The 21,572-nt window shown below is 41.3% G+C and overlaps 1 protein-coding gene across 1 annotated transcript in view; it reads left to right on the plus strand.

The window, feature by feature from the left end:
• stag2b (stromal antigen 2b) overlaps positions 1 to 14,919 on the plus strand; it is a 21,972-nt gene extending 7,053 nt beyond the window's left edge. Inside the window, exons 12-35 of the mRNA XM_035669103.1 lie at positions 1 to 43; positions 216 to 295; positions 423 to 530; positions 1,282 to 1,393; positions 1,514 to 1,631; positions 1,731 to 1,834; positions 2,741 to 2,833; positions 2,945 to 3,034; positions 3,164 to 3,367; positions 4,500 to 4,570; positions 4,680 to 4,767; positions 4,875 to 4,955; positions 5,060 to 5,152; positions 5,458 to 5,632; positions 5,771 to 5,910; positions 6,119 to 6,220; positions 6,335 to 6,483; positions 7,460 to 7,588; positions 7,814 to 8,040; positions 8,990 to 9,209; positions 10,173 to 10,280; positions 10,373 to 10,499; positions 11,843 to 11,920; positions 13,061 to 14,919. Coding sequence (XP_035524996.1) covers positions 1 to 43; positions 216 to 295; positions 423 to 530; positions 1,282 to 1,393; positions 1,514 to 1,631; positions 1,731 to 1,834; positions 2,741 to 2,833; positions 2,945 to 3,034; positions 3,164 to 3,367; positions 4,500 to 4,570; positions 4,680 to 4,767; positions 4,875 to 4,955; positions 5,060 to 5,152; positions 5,458 to 5,632; positions 5,771 to 5,910; positions 6,119 to 6,220; positions 6,335 to 6,483; positions 7,460 to 7,588; positions 7,814 to 8,040; positions 8,990 to 9,209; positions 10,173 to 10,280; positions 10,373 to 10,499; positions 11,843 to 11,920; positions 13,061 to 13,084 — 2,764 coding nt within the window. The 3' untranslated portion in view covers positions 13,085 to 14,919. The remainder of the gene's footprint in view (positions 44 to 215; positions 296 to 422; positions 531 to 1,281; positions 1,394 to 1,513; positions 1,632 to 1,730; positions 1,835 to 2,740; positions 2,834 to 2,944; positions 3,035 to 3,163; positions 3,368 to 4,499; positions 4,571 to 4,679; positions 4,768 to 4,874; positions 4,956 to 5,059; positions 5,153 to 5,457; positions 5,633 to 5,770; positions 5,911 to 6,118; positions 6,221 to 6,334; positions 6,484 to 7,459; positions 7,589 to 7,813; positions 8,041 to 8,989; positions 9,210 to 10,172; positions 10,281 to 10,372; positions 10,500 to 11,842; positions 11,921 to 13,060) is intronic.
• Positions 14,920 to 21,572: the final 6,653 nt, after the last annotated feature.

Genomic DNA, 21,572 nt, shown 5'->3' on the forward strand with positions numbered 1-21,572 from the left:
AGAACTCAATGCAAGACTGGAACTCTTCACAAGTCGCTTCAAGGTCAGCACCACCACCTGCTGGACAACTTCAACACAGCACCTCTAACTTGATTGTTTCATATTCTATTCAGCTACAAACACATTTGTGATTGAACTGATATAATTTGACTTGCTTATCAAATTAACCCTTTTATCCAGATAACTCACAGTCTGTCATCTCTCTCTTTCCATAGGACCGTATTGTCTCCATGACTCTTGACAAAGAGTACGACGTTGCAGTACAAGCAATTAAACTACTCACTCTAGTGCTGAAGTAAGTTGCTGTGATGGTATTTTATGTGCTGTTGTTGCCCCATCTTCCGCGTTTTTTACCACACATCAGTAAGCTTTACTTTAGTTGACTGATTCTTTTTTTTTTTTTTTTGTATTTGTCCTTACAGTAGTACGGATGAGGTGTTGACTCCTGAGGACTGTGAGAGTGTCTATCACTTGGTCTACTCCGCACACAGGCCTGTTGCCATTGCAGCTGGAGAGTTCCTCTTCAAGAAGTATGTCTGACATAAATATCTTATCACTGAAAAGGAGGCATATCAAAGTTGAGAATGAGTTTGGAAAAGGTGTATGTAGAGACAGATTGGGGAAGAAGAGAAAGAAGTATAAGCAGAAATTTAAGAATATCTTTAGAGGTTAAACTTCTCACGTTGCTGCAGTGAGGTAAAGATGTACTCCAGGACCAGGAGACATCACTGCTACAGCTTCAACGAAGCACACAAATGACCACATCCAATCTCACCTACCAGTGATACTAGTTCAGAGGTCAAACAGGCTTGAGGTTTGATACTAAAAATTGTTGGGGGGGGGGGGGGGGAAACAAATTCAGTACTTCTGCGTGCATTCAAACTAAACTTTTAACTTCTGCATTGCTGTAAGTAGGTTTGCAATGAGATTTTCACTGTACAATAACAGATAATAGAAAATATCATGGCTTCACACAATTATTATCATATTTTGGGGTTAAACAAATCCTTTATTATTTATGATAGGTTCACAAAATATTATATTGCACTAATTATAGTTCTTAATTGTAATTATTATGATAATTTTCTATTATTCTTAGAATTCAATATTTTTCAGAAGTCCAGATTAAGTTGCTCAAGATTGGGACGTTTTGATTTTAAGTCAGTCAGTTCTCAGCGTAGCAAGTTTTACAGGCCTCTTTCTTCCTCAAGAAAAACTGTTGAAGGACTATGTGGGGGTTGCTTTTGTGTTATACCTAACTAATGATTAATTTTCTCAAAGATTGTTCAGCCAACGGGAACCAGAGGAGGAAGGTGCCCCCAAGAGGAGAGGCAGACAAGGCCCTAACGCCAACCTCATTAAGACCACTGTCTTCTTCTTCCTGGAGAGTGAGGTATATTATCAGCCTATTTTCCTTCACTGTCACACTCAAGTGGCAATTTCTGTCTTTATTGTCAGCATTTAAGCATTTCAATCATCCATTCTTTATCTGTGTGTACATCTCTGTCCTTAGCTCCATGAGCATGCGGCCTACCTAGTGGACTCCCTCTGGGAATGTGGTGCAGAGCTACTGAAGGACTGGGAGTGTATGATCAGCTTACTGCTAGATGACCCATTGCCAGGAGAGGAAGGTATGGCACTGGTGTCTTGCTCACTTGTATATGGTTCAGAGCAGAAACGGTTCATAGATCATGCTGATTCTTATTATTTTTTTATTTTTTTATTTGCAGCCCTTACAGATAGACAAGAGACAGCCTTGATTGAAATCATGCTGTGCACTGTACGCCAGGCTGCTGAATGCCACCCACCTGTTGGAAGAGGCACAGGGAAGAGGGTAAGAGTGGCTAACACACGTTCAGTAGTGGACCAAGATTGGTTAAAAGATCATTTAGATATTTTCTAACATGGGCCTGGCTGTCCTGGGATTGTCATAATGACAATTGGGTTCACTTAACTTTAGTGCTGGATCAGTGCAAGCTAAAGACTTTCAAACTTTAACAGCAGTGATTCAGCCATTATAATGCAAGTCGTGTATATGATTGTTTTTCAACCTTTGCTTTCTTCTTTGCTTTGTCTGACAGCTGCTTTGCAACATTTAGGACCTTTTCTAAGATAAGAGTTATTTTCAACACACAGTTGATTGTATTTGTGGAGTGTATTAGAGAAATAAGTTAGATTTTGGAATATATCACATATGGGTATTGGTGAATACACTGCAATGTTTTGTGCTTGTGTGATATTAGCCTGCAAAACATTTTCAGATGTTCTGCTTGTTTTTACCAGTACAAGGCTGATGTGTAGGTATCTCCCCTCTAGACTGTTATAATGTCAGATTTGGAAAATACAGCTAAATGTTATATTCATGGGGCATTTGTCTCACGATTTAATATAAATAGTAAATGTTATAGTGCTGAACAGACAGTTTTTATTTCTTACTGGATTTAACTGTTCAGTATGTATTTGAAAACAAACTTAAGGACAAACGTTTGAATAATGTTAAAAGACCAGTTTTACTTAGTAAAGTTTTACAGAAAACACAGGAAAAACCTACCACTGGAAACGTGTGCCTGCTGAACTGGAGCTGCATAAATCTCCACAAATACGAAAACAAATAGCACATAGCAATACCAAAAACACAGCTGAGTTTAAAATTAACAAGAAAAACCTGGTTGAAGAGTAAACTTTAGAAAAAGTCAAACGTTGTGTTGTGTAGTATCTAACTTACTAAATCTATGAACAGGTGATGACAGCTAAAGAAAAGAAGACTCAGCTGGATGACAGAACCAGAATGACAGAGCTGTTTGCTGTGGCTTTGCCCCCTCTACTGGCCAAGGTTTGTTGCATTCATTCTATGTTCTTAACAAGCACTCCTCTGAAGGGCTGTTGGCTTCAAGTGTGTATTCATCAATGAGAAAATATAATATTTTCAATTTTTCTTTGACAGTACGCTGTGGATGCAGAGAAGGTGACTAACTTGTTGCAGCTGCCTCAGTTCTTTGACCTGGAAATTTATACTACAGGGCGTCTGGAGAAGGTAAGACACTAAATACGCAGAAACAATCAAGTTAGGAAAAATTGGATCAATTAATTTCACATAATAAAAATTGTTTATCTTTGTAATTGATTTATTGCATATAATGTGTCACTCTCTCTCTCTAACCAGCACCTGGAATCCCTCCTGCGTCAGATCAGGGAAATTGTGGAGAAGCACACAGACACTGAAGTTTTGGAGGCCTGCTCCAAGACTTACCATGCCCTCTGCAATGAGGAATTCACAATCTTTAACAGGGTGGACATTGCCCGCTCCCAGCTGTTGGATGAGCTGGTGGACAAGTTCAATAGGCTACTGGAGGATTTTCTACAAGAGGTAAGAGTGACACGATGCACACGTCAGCACTCCTAAACATGCATTTTTATACTCAATGCCCTTTTGGTAAAGTGGGCCTAATCCTCTTACAACATCTGTACCGCTTACTATTATCACAACCGTGTTTACCTTTTGTTGTTGTGTATTGTTGCCTAAACTCTTGTAGCCTGCCCCCTCGCATAGACACTGAAATTGTCACTGTAAATTCAAACTTTTATTCATCTTCAAATAAGACTTACTTCTAGTGTCAAACTGTTTATTGAGAGATGCAGAGTTGTCTGTGAATGACTATATTTTTTGGAATAATCAGAGCATACCTTAAAGTGATGACGTACGCAGGGTTTGTACAAACTGTTGAAAGCTGGTGGGGGGGGAAGCTTCATTTTAATTTAGTTTTCGAGATTGAGAATATACTCAACATTTCAACATAATCTGGTGTTAAATACACAATCACTCAAGTCTACTCTGGAAACTGGCAAACGTTACGTAATCATACTTGGTTATTATATACATTATTACTTAATTCACTACGTAACTCTCCAACTACTTTAAACACCTTGCTTTTTCCTTCAGTACAACGTTACCTCTTTCCCACACAAGCCACACACACCTGTTCACACTTGGTTTTGGTCCGCACTCATAAAATAAACACTGTCTACGCCAGAGAGCGTCTGTCTCTGTGTCTCTCGGCAGTGTGACTGTCAGTAGACTGCACAGGACAAGGGGCAAAGTGAGGGGAGATTGTCCACTAGTTAAATGATCGCAGATACTTGTACTGTGAGTGAGAGAGGCTTTGCGGCACAAAACACAATGTTCGACAGAAGTGTACAAAAATAAATAATAATAATTGGTTCGTTATGAAACAATGGTGGGGGAAATTAGACTATGGGCCACCACAGTCTAATTTTTTGGGTTAGGGTACCTTAAGAGTTCTTGAATTTTTAAAAGTTTAAAGGTGTACAAACCCTGTAAACTGTATATGTGTGTGAAGCTCATATTTCAATTGTATCTGAAAAATCCTAAAAACTTTCTGTAAACATTTGTACCCATTCCAGATGATTCATTCTTTATCAGCTGAGTAAACGTCTTGATCCATAAAACTTAATACAGTGTGCACATTTTCTCTTTCCAGGGTGAAGATGCTGATGAAGATGATGCTTATCAGGTTTTGTCAACTCTAAAAAGGATCACAGCATTTCACAAGTATGAAATGTATTCTTATTCTGGAATACCTGTTGCCTCATATGCTTCATTTCCCCTTTTCACGTCTCCTGCCTGGGAACTGACGGAGAATTTCTCAAATCTGTTGCAGTGCTCATGACCTGTCGGGGTGGGACCTCTTTACCAGCAACTTCAAGCTTCTTAACACGGGCATAGAGAATGGAGACATGCCTGAGCAGGTTATTTAATATATACCAAGTGAAGCTGAATGGCATAAATAGTAGATTTTTGTGCATACTAATAAATATGAATCAATCTGTGATTGTTTCTTTTTTCTTGTGAGCAGATTGTCATCCACTCGCTGCAGTGTACCCACTACGTGATCCTGTGGCACCTGGCTAAGTCATCTGAGGGCAGCTCCAGGAAGGTGAGTTCTCTTAAAGCCAGCTTTATTGTCCCTATTGGAGATATTTTTAATTGGATTGGTGTGAGTTTAATTGTGATGTTAAAATGTTTTGCTTTTTGAATCAGGATGACCTGGTAACCCTGAGGAAGCAGATGAGGGCATTCTGTATGATGTGTCAGCGCTACCTCACCAATGTCAACACAGCTGTCAAAGAACAGGTGACACAAGAAAAACAAATCTACATGTGTAGTATTAAAATCTGCTTAAAAGTAAAGCAAGGGCATAAAGTATACATTCAACTATTTTTGGCCACAAAGGGCTGATCAGAAGGGTTGGATTGCATTGAAAGGTAACTTCAGTGCATACCCTTTTCTTTGTTCATATGTGATGAAAAGGTCTATGATACAAGTTGTTGCCGAAGCCATCTGCGTCTTAACCTAATTTCAGATGAGTCCTTCTGTATTGCACCTCTGCATACAGAGTTTGAACTTTTTGTCCTCTTTGTTTCTCTGTCCTCCTACAGGCATTCACCATCCTCTGTGATCTCCTGCTCATCTTCAGCCACCAGATGGTGTCCGGAGGCAGAGAACACCTGGAGCCCCTGGTCTATTCCCCAGAGGACTCGCTGCAGTCTGAACTGCTCTCCTTCATCCTTAACCATGTCTTCATAGACCAGGACGAGGACACAAATAGCACAGGTACAAATTCAAATGTTTAGTTCTAGCAGCTCATTAACTTCCTGGTCTCAAGGAGAGCAAGTAAAAGGATAGTTGTTTGCTATATAGCCATTCTACAGTTTCTGTTTATTTATTTATTTTTTCTTTCTATCGTATCAGATGGGCAACAGGACGATGAGGCAGTAAAGATTGAAGCTCTGCACAAGAGGAGAAACCTCCTGGCTGCCTACTGTAAACTGATCATCTACTGTGTGGTAGAAATGAAGACTGGAGCTGACATCTTCAAACAGTACATGAGGGTAAGTTGAACTTTTATTGTTTAAAAAATGCTGTTGTACATTGTAGTCATTAACTGTACATCTTGAACAAGGAGGACTGTGGAGGAGTGACACATGTTTTTTTAATAGACACACATGCTATTGCACAAATCAATGCATGGTCTGTCTCACAGTAATGACATATAAAGAGACCATTCTTCATGTCACAGCAGTGTTTTTTTCTTTGCAGTATTACAATGATTATGGTGACATCATCAAGGAGACTATGAGTAAAACTCGGCAAATCGACAAGATTCAATGTGCCAAGACACTCATTCTCAGTCTGCAGCAGGTCAGTGTACACACTTCTCACTCATTAATTCAGACAGCGATTGTGACCTGATCTTTCTGTGACCCATTTTTAAGAGATTGTTGATCTAGTGTTTCACGCATCTCTTCCTACTAGCTGTTCAATGAAATGCTGTCTGAACTGGGTCATGGGTTCGATCGCTCCTCCTCTGCGTTTTGTGGAATCAAAGAGTTGGCCCGTCGTTTCTCCCTAACCTTTGGTCTCGACCAAGTCAAAACCAGAGATGCCATCGCTATGCTGCACAAGTAAGGCTTCTTTCTGCTCTTGTTAAATTGCGTTGCTCTTCTTACAGTTTTGGCCTTGCGTCTGGGAACTGTCACGTTGGACAAATTACTCCTTGAATACTGTGTTTCCTCTTGCCCTGTTATTTTTTCCTCTGGATTTTGGAGAAGCTTAAGTGATAAAATGTTTCAGTTTTTCCTTTTCCCATGCACTGAATGTAATGTAGAAAATCCTATAAAAACAACTTCAGGCTGTTCAAACACACAGAAGAGCAACAGAACTATAAAAATAAAACTGGTCCGTTACTTTCACTATTTAAAGAACCCACCGCTAATCGAAAGAGATGCACAAGGTTTTCCTTGTTATATGGTGCAGTGGCAAATTTAATGCTATCTTTACCTTTTTTTTTTAAGGATACATGTTGTTTCTCATGAATTATGAGATTGTAATCTCAGTCAGATTCCAGGAAGGCCAATGTATGCATGTTTGCTGTGTTAGCTTGGATATCCCCTACACTTGTGCAACACGCATGGGTACACTATGTAATGGGATCTATCGGTTGTGTAACAGGTGTTAGTGTAAGGAAAGATGGGTCACACATTCTGCTTTGTTTCCCTCCAGTATTTCAAATGGTTAAACTGTTAAAGGGATGTAGCCTAGCATTATATTATAGCACAATGTGACTTGACTGCTAGGTTTAGTCAAGTGGAACAGATGGTTATACAGGGTATGCCTGTACGTGTAACAAAACTGTGTTAAATCAGGCATGCTGGCGGCCCAGTGGTTTAAGACATGTACCATGTGATCTGTGTCCCTGGTTCGAATGAATAAGTAAATAAATGTCTGTCCTCATCAAATTCTACATTGGTTAAACCTCAGTTGGCATTAGATCTCCAAGGGTTTCGCTGCACAGTTTGGATTAACTATGTACATGAACCAAATTCTTTGTCTCTGCTCACAGTGTGTTATTCTTCCTTTCCGTCTCTTTGCATCTCACAGGGATGGTATCGAGTTTGCATTTAAGGATCCTAGTCCTCAGGGAGAAGGAGGCCCTCCCCTCAACCTGGCTTTTCTGGACATCCTCAGCGAGTTCTCCTCCAAGCTTATGAGACAAGACAAGAGGACTGTGTAAGTTTTTTTTTTTTTTTTCTTCTGCTGAGCTGGCGGGTGGGAGGCTTCAGTGTCTCAGTGTAACAGGTGTTTGTGACAACTGGTGCAACTGGTGTTTGTGATGCATGAGTGGTTGATGTGAGGCCTCTAGTAGGAATGTGCACCTGCTTTTGTGTGTAAAGTTTGTTCTCTGCATGCATGGATTTCTTCATCTTGTCTCTGTGACCTCCTGCTTCTCCCTAGCCACATGTACCTGGAGCGCTTCATGACGTTCCAGATGGCACTGCAGCGAGAGGACTGCTGGCTCCCCCTCATCTCCTACAGGAATTCCCTGCAGGCTGGTGGTGATGACGATACCATGTCGGTGATGAGTGGCTACTCCAGCAGAGGCTCCTCCATCCGCTCCAAAAAGACCAAGCCTCCTGCTGTTACAGCTGGAACTTCAGCAGCCAAGAGGAAGCTGCCAGAAGGTATCTCACTCTCGGGAATCAGAGAAAATGGCCAGTGACTTAAGTGCAGTTCAGTTAGTGTATAACTCATAATTTTTTTTGAAAAACGTTAAAACTGGACATCAACAGTTTCCTGTTGTAAACTAGAAACATGAATCGAGTCAATGCCCTGAACACCTGCCAATGCACACACAGAGAATAAGTCTTCATGAGAACCACATACATTATAGCCCAGCCCATGCCAGCAATGATGTTACAAAAGAGAGTTTGTAGCCCAGATTAACCCAAATGCGTTCCTAGTAGCGTTCCTAGTAGCCTGCCTCAGCCAGCCAAGCTGATGGGTGAGGAGATTAAACAGCAGATGGTAGAAGAGAGTCAAACTGCTCCCCACCAATCACACAGGGTCACTCAAATCTGTGTCTGTGAGTTTGCTAAAGACGAAATGTTAAAATTTCTATATTATGACATTAACAAGGCAGCAAAAGCTGAAATGATAGTACAGTCAAAGTCAAACGGGTGTTTGTGGTATTTCCTTGCATCCTGATTTTGGTATGTTTGCAACACCTTTTCTTTGTTGTCTTAGTTTTGGATTTCACTACCAGAATTATTTATGGTGTACTCTCCTCAACTGCGAATCCCAAATCCCACCTTCTGTGTAAGGACAAACCTGAGTACAGACCCCTGGATCCTTTATGAATTTGGAAATACAATACCAATGTCCCCACATCTTTTAAGTCTTCATATTTCATAGACAAGCTATGAAATCCCCACCATTATTGTAAGTGTAGTGTTGTCGGTTTGGTTATAGCACACAAACAGTCCAAAGTTTCTTTTAAAACTCATAGTTCATATTTAAGGGATGTCAGAGGAAATTTGGTAACACGGGAAAAATGTTGGGCTTAAAACAAGTATAACAAAACAAGCATGTGCACGTTTGAGTTTGTCTAACTCTTTGGCCCTTCCTTTCCAGAGGACAGCAGCAGCAGCGAGGTGTGGCAGCAGAGCATGCAGACCCCAGTCATGTTGCCGTCCCCCCACCTCACCTCCACTGCCATGCGAGACCCTAAGAGGGGCCGTGATGACAGCTTCATGGGGGTCTACCCCCTCCCTCATGACCAGCAGCAGCCTCACCAACACCCACAGCACCATCAACAGACGCCTCAGCACCACCAGACACCAATGGATTACAAGTATGCATGCCTGACTGCTGCATTCCTGATGTGTAACGATGCAGTCAGTTCACAGTTTGGTACAATACACGTTACAGGAGGTCACAGTTCAATACATACAAGATATGTTTTCATTTAAGCTTAAATAAGAACAACTTCACTGTGGAAGATTTATGTCCTCCTTAGGCTTAACATGGAAACTAAACTGTGTTTTCAAGTTTCACCATTTCTTGATCGTGTTTTTGGATACATTTTACTGCAAATCAAACAAGTTGTTGGCCAGAGCACAAAAAACAAAACCCGTCAGACAAATGTTGGACATGAAAGTTCTAACATTTCAGTGTTCATTTACATCATTAATGTTCACTTTTGCTTTTAATTTATGTATATTATTATTTTAGTTGACCATAATTCATATGAATATTTTAGTCAGTTTTTCTGCTCTGTGGTGCACACCATCAAAGTGTTCATTTAGAATTGTGCCAAGGCATCTTCTTACACTTAAATTCCACACAGTTCAACATGAACTTTTCTCCTCATTTGCTCTGTTGACTCATCATTTCAGAAACCCTTTGATGACCATTTTCTTTTAATAAGTTATCTTTTTTCCTTGCGTCCTAATGATTCTTACCACAAGATTTTATAAATATATATGCCCATATCCAGGCCCATCATTCAGTCCAGTGGATCACTTATTCTCTGAGGACTGGAATATGAGCCAAAATACATTAGGACAGGGTTCAGTGTAATTTCCCATTTGTGTGCTATTAATTTTGAGGGCAAACGGTAGCAAAATATTTGTACTCAACAGCCTGCCAAGTGTTGGCCCTACTGGGACAGTGACTGACTAGTTTATTTATCCAGCCTGACTTTTCATAGGCGTCAGGCCAGTAGGCCATCTACAGTACATAGTAGTATCTGCAGTTAATTCACCAAACGTGTGAATTAAAAACATGGCTAATTAATGCGCTCATGTGCATTTAGTTCCCAGGTGACGTGGATGCTGGCTCAGAGACAGCAAGAAGAGGCACGCCAGCAGCAGGAAAGAGCCATGAACTATGCCAAGCTCAGGACCAATCTGCAGCATGCTATGTAAGACACACGCACACCTGCAGCATAGAAGTGCCTGTGAAAAACTCATGAAAACTATGTTTCAATAATTACATAACTGTTTGTTTTTGCAGTCGTCGTGGCACTGGGCTTATGGAGGAGGACGAAGAGCCAATTGTGGAGGATGTGATGATGTCATCTGAGGGTCGTATGGATGACCTCAATGAAGGCATGGACTTTGACACCATGGACATTGATCTGGTAAGATACACATTTTCAATAGTGCTCAAACAAAACAGGGAAAATACACTGGAGTGTGTATTTGGTTACCCCTTCCAAACGTGTCAGTTGCTTTAACACCTTCAGTGTCCTGATTAGGTCTCGATTTCTTTTAGACACATATTAAAATTTCATTAGGAGGCAATATTAGTTATTGTTGTTTCTACTAATGTAACCTCTGGTGTTGGACAGTAAGGCCAGATGTTACATCTGGAGACTCCTCGTGGTCTGATTATTTTATAGTCTCAATACTTAAGGCAGATTTCAAGCAGGAAAGAACAGTGGCCTGAATTCTGATTTAATTCCTAGGTACTTGTAGGACAAAAAACTGATGCATCTAAAAAAATAAATGAAACTCTCCACAAGCTCCTCTTTAACAGGGGTTTAAAGACCACCAATCTTTCTTATCATGTCATTGAAGGCAGCTCAGCACTGATCAATTTGACCATCCCGAGCAAAAAAGTGCAGTCCTTTTTTATTTTATGGCTCAAATCGTTTCCAGATTTTGCCATGCCCTCTCAGTTTTTCCATTTGGTTGGATTTTTATTTTAGTTTAACTAACCAAGTTAGCTTTTTCATGACTAAGAACATAATACGATCTGACTTTGATTACATTTTGGTTACTGGTTTCTTCTGGATACTCTGCCTGCATGGGGAATAACCAGTCAGTTATTCTAAGAACAGACTGATTTGTTTAGCATGCAACATTTAATGAGTTGCTTCAGCTGATTTTAGCATTGAAGTTCAAAATGAGGAAAAGAAGACAGAAGAAATCATCAAAAGGAATTGTTGGCCGCGGGCAGGAGTATATCTGTTTTTTTAAAAAGATGATGAAAGATGTACTGTGTTGGTACAACATGAGGCAACATGACTAATTTATTTGACCATTTACGCCAACACCACAGAACCATGTATGGAGAGTGTAAAGCCAGAACTAAATTTTATCTGAGACATTTGTCTCTTTTGGACGCTTATGCTAGTGCTGCGCTCCATGAGAGTGGCTCCAAATGTCACGTTGAATCAACCAGAAAATTGAACAACTGCCCTAGTTTCTCTAAATTCACTAATTCACTTTCTTGTGTGATAAATTCTTTCCAAATCGAGCTGCAGGAGTTCAATGCTGCAAATATCTGCTGAAATTGGATATATTCTTTTTTTTAACAGTTGTCAGGATGTTAATGTTTTTTTTTCCCAGTATCTTTCACCCCTAATTTTTAGTATGGGCAAAGATTGTTCGAATGTTGGTTGGTTGTCTGCCAACGCAGTTGTTAGACCAGGAAACATTGTTGGAGTATCTGCTTCTAACACGTGTCTTTGTGTTCCAGCCACCCTCTAAGAACCGTCGTGAGAGGTCTGAGCTCAAGCCAGACTACTTTGACCCTGCTTCTATCATGGATGAATCGGTAAGGAGCTCTACACTCTATCACTTAGATCTGTTTCACCTTGTGTATTGACTACCTCTAGGCTGATGGCATACTGCAAACACAAATTTGTCCTTAGACTACAAATTCCTGTATACTCATGGAGACTCCAGTTGTTTTGTGTAATGGCCAGTTTGAGAAAATCACAGCTTTCACTATGCCCCACAAGCTTCTCCAAGTACCAGTTGCACTAAACTGTGTGTAACTCTATGGAGGTAAACTGAGAATAGATGGCATGCAACCAGTCTTTGTAGATAAACCACTTGTAAGCATGTTGTATTTAGGGTGCTAAATGAGGCTGTGATAAACATTTAGATACTTTTAGCTGACCAGTCTGCATGCACTGCAGCCAAGTGCAACATTTCTTATTGATTGCAAAGCCACCATTTTTGCCTGTGTAAACATGCCAAATTATATTTATTTCACAGTGTACTGTCAGCCTTAAATTCTTGATTCAACATGTCCCAACCTTAAGAAACCCTGGGGAGTTGCCTTAGGGTTTGTTCTTACATTGGGCTTTTAAAGGCAGGGCTCAGACACTCCCTCAATACAGAGCACTGAACAATGTAAGGGTGTTTTATGTCAACTTTAAATAATTTAATTATAAAAACAAACGCCACAGCAGAAATCTGTTTTCTGTTCGCTGAACACTTAGCATCTTGTTCCATTAAGCTTTTTCTGAGAGAAAGAAACGACATGCAGCACACTTTGAAAATAGTTTGTGTTTTAATTTTATAGTACTTTGTTCCCTTCAACAACTTGGCAGAAACTGCTGTAATGATGGGTGATTGAGAGGCCAAACCAGTTTGGTTTTAACCAAATATGACTCAAGTATTCTAAACTTGTTTGTTATGCACCTCATTAACTTCAGAGATGATGATAAAATCTTTTTATTTTTTTTTATTTTATGAATTTGCAGAAACAAATAGTAGGAAATAAAATAGATTGTCAAATACTTAAATCCATATTTATGTATATTTTCATATTTAGGTAGTCATTTGCAAGAGAGAGGGTCATTTTAAGTTGATGCCATATTTTTACTGGTTTCTTTCATATTAAATGTAAGTTTGTAACTTTACAACTGAATATTAAAGCATGTTTTTGTGTGTGTGTTTCTTTTAGGTCCTTGGAGTGTCCATGTTTTAAGCTAATATCCAGATGATTTTGACGCTGGGATAACAGAAGAGGCGCTTTGTATTTAAAGAGAATTTTAGATGCGAAAACAGAAGTGTTTTCTGTAAGAAAAAACAAAACAAAAAAAAAATTCTGGCTTGTACTCCACGTGGACCAATGACGACCCACACTCAGTGTTGCTTGCTCAGAGAGGACTTTGTTTCAAATATTTACTTTTATAATCTTGGGTAAGCTCTTCCTGTTCAGAAATAGTGTAACAGGCCACTTCCAAACCTATTAGAAATGAGACATGTCTGAAGAAAGAAAAATCCATAATAGCTTTTTTTTTTTCTTTCCTTTTTTTTAAATGGGGATGAATTGGTGTGTTTAACTTAAGAAACATTTTTTTGTTTATGTCTAACCCTTTTTACAATTGTAGTAAGTTACCAGGTGTGAAGTAGTAATTTATAAACAGACTGTAGTAGCTTGCTTGTACTGTGTTAGCCAAGTGGATGGAGGTCTTTGTTTCTGTGCTTTTTTTTTTTTTTTTTCCTCCCTCTATCTCTTAAGTTTCTTTTCCCTGTTGTTGGGCCTGATTTGAGGTCCTGATAACCACTGGTGGTTAAGATGGTGAGATGTCACGTAGAATCAGTCATGATCCCTTTATGCTGTGAAGATTCCCAGAGTCCACTGAACGCTCCACACTGTTAGCAGTAAGTCCTAGAGCTTACCCCAAGATTTGGACCACTCCTTAACCACCATCTACTAGAGAAATGTGTCCCCCCAACAATGAGCAGATTTTTCTCCCAGTAGTGCCACTGTGTGGGCTCTGGCAAAAAGCAGCTCAGTCAAAGAATTACACATCTTTTTCTCTTAAAATCCAGCAGCATAATGTTGAAATGGGTATCTCTACATTTTAAATAAAAGTTATATATGAATCGGTGCTGATTTTATATATGTGCTTTTTGTTTTCTTATTTTCAACTTTTCAATCTTCAGTCACAAAGTTTGAGAAATGTGTAAGTAAAACAAAAAAAATGAAAGCATGTAAAGCCATGCGTCAAGGAAGATTTTTAAATTTGTATTTTTATGGGTTTTTTTTTTTCTTTTTGTCTTGATAATGTCTTCGGGTTTCTACCTTTTTTCCTACATGTAAATTAGTTTGGATAAAACTAATGAAAAGACTTGTGAAATTCAGCTTTAAGGTTTTCTCAACATGAAAAGTCCTGTCACAAAATACTTACAAGATTTCAAATATTAAACGTGAAAGGTAGTCATTCAGACAATACTGAAGATGAAAGTTATTCAGCAGCGCTGTGGCAGCTAGACAAAGCTTAGATTTTGACATATATTTGTCACACAAGTTTTAATGAAATGTTTTGTCTACTGAGGTTGTTATTTTGTAGTCATTCCATGCTTAAGCCTTAAACATGCTTGTGAAGGTCACCTTCTCTCACAGTAATCTTCCATGTCAGAGGATCAGTCATGTTTAAAGGTGGATAATTGGCTTCTTAGAACATGAAACATGAGGTGGTCAGATGTAATGTGATAAAGTAGATGAACAGCCTATATGTGTTTTGCCTAATTATTTTATGTAAGTAAAAAAGAAAATTCTTTTAAGGAAAAAGTACTGTTTATTGTTTGTTACTTACCACTACATTGGTATAAATTCTTATTAGATCATGTGTATATATACAAAATTTAATTTTTTTTCCTTCCTTTTGGCCATTTCTGTGTTTTATTTTTTTTCTGCACTCTTGCCTACACTCTAAGTTGTTGTCTATTATCCCATCCTCTTTCAGTCACTCTGTTTTCTGATTTGTACTTGTCTGGAGACAGTAACTTTTGAATAAAAATCAACACATTTCATCTGTGGTACTTTTTACTGACCACAATGGATTTACAACGACTAGTACTGGGGTTAATCAGATCCATGCTGCACAGTATACCTATAGTCTTACTTTTATCCTCTGCACATTTATAAGATATAGGGTAAAATGTAGTTTTATTGGGGTGACACTCAAGTTATTCACTTTAATGGCTCAAGGGGGCAGTATAATCCAAGGCAGACAATCAGTCTGCCTGCCGCAATGGCAGTGCTTTAACTGTACATGGTGTCACATTTTGTAATATATGTATCTTGTACCCTCTGTATCTTACATGCACACACCTCACTGTATGTGACACTTTTTACATTTATATTGACTATCAAAAGGGGCCATTGTAACAAGAGTAATGTCTTGTTCTGCCGAGACAAAGAGTGCCATATTTGCTGTATAGATAAAAGTGTGGCCATGAGGTAGCAGAAGAAAGGATGAAAGCAACAGAGACTTCTATGTTAAGTGCATGATTAATAAAGAGGAGCTCAGATCAATGCAGGCATATTAAAATAGGACCTGGCACAGCTCCCCTTCATGTCCAGCCTGTGATACATGAAGAGGCTTATCTATCACTACGTCAGTCTGCTTGTCACATGTCGCCTGTCAGAATATGTGCAGAAAAAAGCACTTACCTCGGCAGCCCCGCTTGATTGTCTTCTGAGCTGTCAGCCCTTTTTCTACACTGTTAGTGGTGTTCATGCAGAAAGAGACTAAAGAGAACATTTAGATTAGTGTATAGCTGTTGTCAAGTTGTCAAACCAGTTTTATGAAAGTTGAGGTGTTTTATGTCCACATCCCATGCTTCTATGCCAAAACGATTATTTTCACTCTACTTTTCTTGCTGTTTTGTTCCCACAGCAGTGTATCTGCTTGGATTGAGTTAGGTTAAGTTATGTTGTGAGGTCAGGGCTGCTCAGTTTAAATCAGAGCCACAGCCTCTGTGGGGTTGCAAGCTTGTATTTACTCCTGATAACCCACAGGCCTCCACTGGTCGTATCAGTTTAGCTGGTGTTGAGACCTCAAAGAGGTTCAAGGAGGACTGGCAATCATGATTCACACATGCATGTGCAGAGATCACTAGGGGGAAACTAGTCTAACAGGATCTAAAAGGTATTTCATGGAAATGTAAAATATATATGTTAGATCTACATTTAACACAACCACTGAATATTTATTACATCTCTTAGAAGAGCTGTTTGTTGTTCATGGAGGACAAGACTTTTCTGGTATTCTGCAAGGAGGTAAACGCACAGAATTTTAATTCCATGGATAAATCATGAATGAGAGCATTGGGTGTAATCCCCCTGGCTTGTAAGGGCAGAGGAAAGCAGCTGACCCTGAAAAGTCATTTACCAAGACCTCAGATTAGGACCATGGACACAGGCACACAGATAGAGCAACTTCCAGGCCACTGACACTCAAATGTCCACACTCTTCTTCTTGTGCCTCATGGTGCACCACAGTACACACCATCCATGACATTTCTGGGCCACATCACTCCATGTGCTGTGCACCCAATAAAATATCTGGTAACCAAATAAAGGGAAAGAATCTACCCTGGATTAAGAGGAGACGCTCTGTGGGCCGTAACAGAGATGTCAAGGTGAATGTGAAATGAGAAAAGGATCAATGCCCTTCATTATGAGGAGCAGGTTTCATGAGACAGGCCAGAACAGGTCAGAGATTCCAGTGGAAAGCTATGAATAGAGTGCCGTGGGAACCTACTGTCTGCCTCCTGTCGGTTTTCTTCGTATTGACACACAGGCAGATCGGCTAAAGGTATGCTGAATGAGTGAACGAGTGACAGGGCTATTGTACTTAGAGGACAGAAGCAGGAGGATTAGTCTCCCTTTGACACTGAGGGCTGAGATGGTCCAGTGTGTGGAGGGAATCTGTCATCAGCAGAGCTGCAGGTGGTCCAGAGGTCTGGGCAGGGCATTCGACCCCTTGAAGCGAGAAAACAAGACAGGTTTTCAGCTGGGACTAGGATGATATTTACCCTGGGTTACCCTGGAATCTGATTCTCTACACCTTCTCTGCTCACCTCACATCATTGTTGTGAAGCCACTTTCGCTTGTCCCTGTGGGCCTGAGCTCTGCAGTGAGGATAATAGTGGTTTTCCCTGCAGGAAGAGAAAACAAGATTATGGTTTTTCAATTAGGAGGGGGGAAAGTCTGAAAACATGCAAGCCTGTGAGGTAGCAATGCGCCACAAAAGGCCTGCATTTCTACGCTTCCATTTTCAAATCCCTTGAAGCTCATTCAAAGGTGAGCCGCAGATGACTGAATGCATTTCTGGGCCAAGCCAGCTCTGCTAAATCATGAGTCTCAGTAAAGTTTGGATGAGTGTCTTATAAGGGCGTGATGAGACAGGTCTCATAAAGATGACGGAGAGCTCTGCATGTCACCAGCCCCTGCCAGGAAACCCCAGTGATTAACGAGGGCCAGGACACCTCTCCTAATAAGACTCATCTCTTTAATTGGCTCTATGATATGACTGTGCAAATGGCCCAGGGTGTGGGTGTGTGAAATGTGTGTGCGATGTCCACGTCTGTGCTATGTCCAATTTTGCATGCGTGTGTGTGCGGGAAGGTGGGGGGTCCATTGGGTGCGTCTGCATGTGTATGTGTAGGCGGGTGGCCCATGCATGTGCCTGTGATTACCTTTCTCACTTCCCTTCTTCTGCGCAGATACAAGCCAGAAACGAGGTAGGGGAGCCTCATTAGAAAGAAAGCACTTCCATTGCTGGCCAAGATTTAACACCTCACCCAATAATAATTTATTCAATCTATTCTTAAGTATTGCATGCGCTGGTAGATAGGGGTTAGGTTATGTAAGAGTGCGACAGTGCCTAGTTTGAATGTGATATGATGATAATTATAAATCCAAGGGAGACGACAGATGGTGAGGTACTTTAAAGGTTCAGCAGGTATAAGTATTACTACTCTGCTGCTGCCAGATCAGTCCTCAGGAGAGTCAGGGGGGAGGGAAAAATTAGAGGTAGTCAAAGACAAGAAGAGAGAGTGCAGACACAGTAAGAGAGAGCTGGTCCTTGTTAACACACTATTCATCAGTCTTGTGAGGTCAGGGCGCCCTGAGGGGTGCTGTATGACCCATCACCTCTCACCCCTGACCCCCCAGCCAGCACCTGGAGCTGAGGTATTTCCTCATAATATTCAGTTGTAACATTTTGTCTCTATAACGGATTCACGACCGGCAGGCTGAGGCCTTTCAGCTCATGTTGAACTGAAAAGTCCTTGAACGGTTGTAATTTTGAGTACAACTACAAAAAGAAAACGTACCAGCTAGCTCCTGCACTCACTCACAGGGCATATTTGGAGAACAGGGAGTGGCTGACCCAGGGCGAAAGGGAGTGGACGGCACAGAGAGGAAGGAGGAAATGCAGAGAGGACAGGGAGGGACAGGAGACAGAATGGTAGGTGGAGGAGGGGGGTCAGGGTCACAGCTGCGATAAAGAGGTCAGAATGAAAGATGTTGCTTCAGTCCGGCGGTGAGGAAAATAAACATCCTCCTAAAAATAGTTTGGAGACCTGTTCATCTGTCACCGCCGTTGCTTCAGCCAGGTGTGAGCAACTTTGCTCTCGATAACAGACCCGGAATCCGCTGACTTCTCTTTGCAAACTGGGTTAATAATGTAAAAAATGTGTCCGGGAAGGCCGTGATCCTAACTTCTCTGGAGTTCATAGGCCCTTTGACAAACAGAGTCAGTGATAATCTTAACCCCTCCAATAAATATGACATGCTGGTCTTAACTTTATATCTGCCCCTGACCATTAAATCTTGAACTCTGCCCTTTTACCCCAACCCGAGCTGTTAACCTCCTCACTCTCCATATGTCTTAATTTCCTGCGAGGAATTGATGCTGAGCCGAGCAGAGCTCCTTGGAAATCAGTTTGGGAAAGTTTTATTTGGACTGGCTGACTGACAGATTGCGGTGTGAAAGAGCCCAAACGCTCAAGGCAAATAAGACAAGCAGGAACACACACCCCTGTGCCGTCCTTTTGCCTATCTTTCATTCAGCCTATGTTTCTCTATATGCCCCCTTCGCTTCTTCCGGTGCCCCTCCCTCCTTTATTTATGCCTGCAGAGCCACTTTGTTGTGCTTTTAGTGGCTGGGTTTGTAGATGGAGCAGATGCTGGAGCTGATATTCCCTGATCCTGCAGCGAGCCGAGATAAGAGCAGATTTATGCCGGAGTGAGGGAGCATGGGAGTAATTGCTGAGGCTTTGATGATGCGGCTGAGAGCACTCGTGTACCCTCGGCTGCTTACTAACAAGGACATCCTCAGATTTAGGGGTTTGTCTCCATGGGTTTAAAGTGTGGTTTTTTTGGTGTATATCTTTGGTTGCCAAAGGTGTGTTTGTGCAACAGTCCATGCAAGGGTGTATTTCCTTCTTTTTCTTCTGAATGCGGGCATGTGCACAAGTGTTTACATTAGCTGTGATTATTCTTACCTCTTTGTTCCATTTTAAAGGTGTGTCACAATTACAGCATTAAGTGTGTGTGTGGGCATTATACACTACAGACTTACTCCAGGATCTTTATGGCCTCTTTATTTATAGCTGCACAGAACAACGCTCAGCTGTAAACATATGACATAATCAGGATGACAGATAACATTCTATCTACAGATAAGGCTATCTCAATGTGATTTTCTATGGTTCATATATAAGCATATTTTCCCAGAAACAGATGACAGCCACTGCTAGATTTGAAATAAAGGCACATCCAGAGGATGTTTCTTTACTGGCACAGTCTTTATTAGGATGGGGTCTGCATGCGGGGCTTCTGTACTACCTCCTAAAATATAAATACATGATCAAAGCTGCAGTGTCCTACGCCGACAACACTGCACCTGCCAGGGGGAGAAAAGGCAACACTGATGAGGTTGTTGGGGCTACTCTATTCTGTAGTCTGATTAGCGGTAGACTCTAATGGCTCTTCAGCTGAGCATTGAAGAGAGATGAATCATCTGTTCAGTGTCCCCGGGTGATGATGTCACTGAGGACATGTCATTGACACCACGAAGCCACAATGACATGTTGATCCCAGGGGGCTTTGGAGCCTGACCTGACTCTTGACGGATGCAAGTGGGCTCAGACAGGACAGATACCTTTGCGAGGTGCGCAAACACACACGCACAATCACACACATGCCAAAGCGCACAACACACACACACAAATCTTATCTTCCTGCCTGCCCTGGCCATCACCCCGGGTCTTCCTGTTTTTCTCAGGGGGCCCAGAAAGATTCGAACTCTCTGCAGCAGTCAGCCAGAGTCTTGTGAGACTATTAGCTCTGCTGGTAGAGACACTTTGAGGAGTATCTACTGTAGAGAGAGGGGTGATAAGTGGAAGATCATTAGAGGCCCTGAGCCGGAGCCAAATAGAATTAGATGACGCACACCACAAGATCATAACACAGGCCAAAATCAGTAAGGACATTGGGATCAAATTAGATGCCTAATCCCTCTGTATAATTTAGCAACAATATTTTCTTCAACACGTCAGCTCTGTGGGCTACTTGTTTCAATTCCAATCCCGCCAAAGAGAGCCAGCGCTCAGTTCAGAGAGTGAGAGCAATGAGTCAGATCCCCTGCTCCAATTATATCTGCATCCTGCAGTCTGCTCTTTTAAAGCAAACAAACACACACACACACAAATCCTCACATTAGACAAAAACACACACAGGCAGAAAGACACACTTTGAAATCCACACTGCACGCATAGCTGCCAAGAAATGCATGTAGCAGTCACAAAATAACAGACTGGAAAACAGAATCACACATGCCGTGAGTACACTCACACACACACACACAGCCGTAGTACATCACACCACACACACACAGCACTTAGCAAGCTGTGACCCACACACAGCCCAAGACTGTGAAGAAGGCTGAGCCACAGATTCGCTTTGAATCTATCAGGTCTTTGCCCATTCAGGCTGCTGCAGTAAGAACATCTCTACTAGAGCTCTGTTCCCCTCCCAGCTCATCACCGTTCCCCTCATACACAACACACACACACACACACACATCACACACACTCTCCACACACTCAAAAAGAAAGAAGGCACTCCACAGTCCTCATCACACAGCCTTAATTAGAGTGGATTCGAGCAACCCTTTGTACCCTTTCTCACTCCTCCTCTCTTAACCCCCACCTCTCATCATTCACTCTCTTCACCAGCTCCCACCCTCTCTCTCTCTCATTTCCCTCTCCCCAAACCCTTTCACTTGGCGCCTCCTTTTCTTGGCAGGGAGTGAGGCAACCCTTCAGACGTTTTCTCTAGCTGAGCCCCTCTATCCCCCTCTCTCTCGGGCTCCCACCCCCCCAACCCCCAGTCTGGAAGCTGAGGTGATGCCAAATGTTTGACAACAAGTGAGCCTTGTGGAAAAGACTCACTATCAGGAAAGCTTGTTAAATTCTATTAGAATGACAGAACATCCCCCCAGGCACATTGCATATTCTCGTCCATCCAATTTAGCTCTCTCTAAACCCTCGGCCACGGGCCTACAAATCCAGTTTACGCTAACAAATAATCACAGTGATTAATAACGTGTTTGTGGTGTGTGTGTGTGAGGTGTGCTGATTCTAACTTACAGGCTTTCGTCTGGAATTGT

The sequence above is a fragment of the Morone saxatilis genome, unplaced genomic scaffold, assembly GCF_004916995.1.
Source record: "Morone saxatilis isolate NCDOM2014 unplaced genomic scaffold, NCSU_SB_2.0 Contig22, whole genome shotgun sequence".
Taxonomy (NCBI): Eukaryota; Metazoa; Chordata; class Actinopteri; family Moronidae; genus Morone; species Morone saxatilis.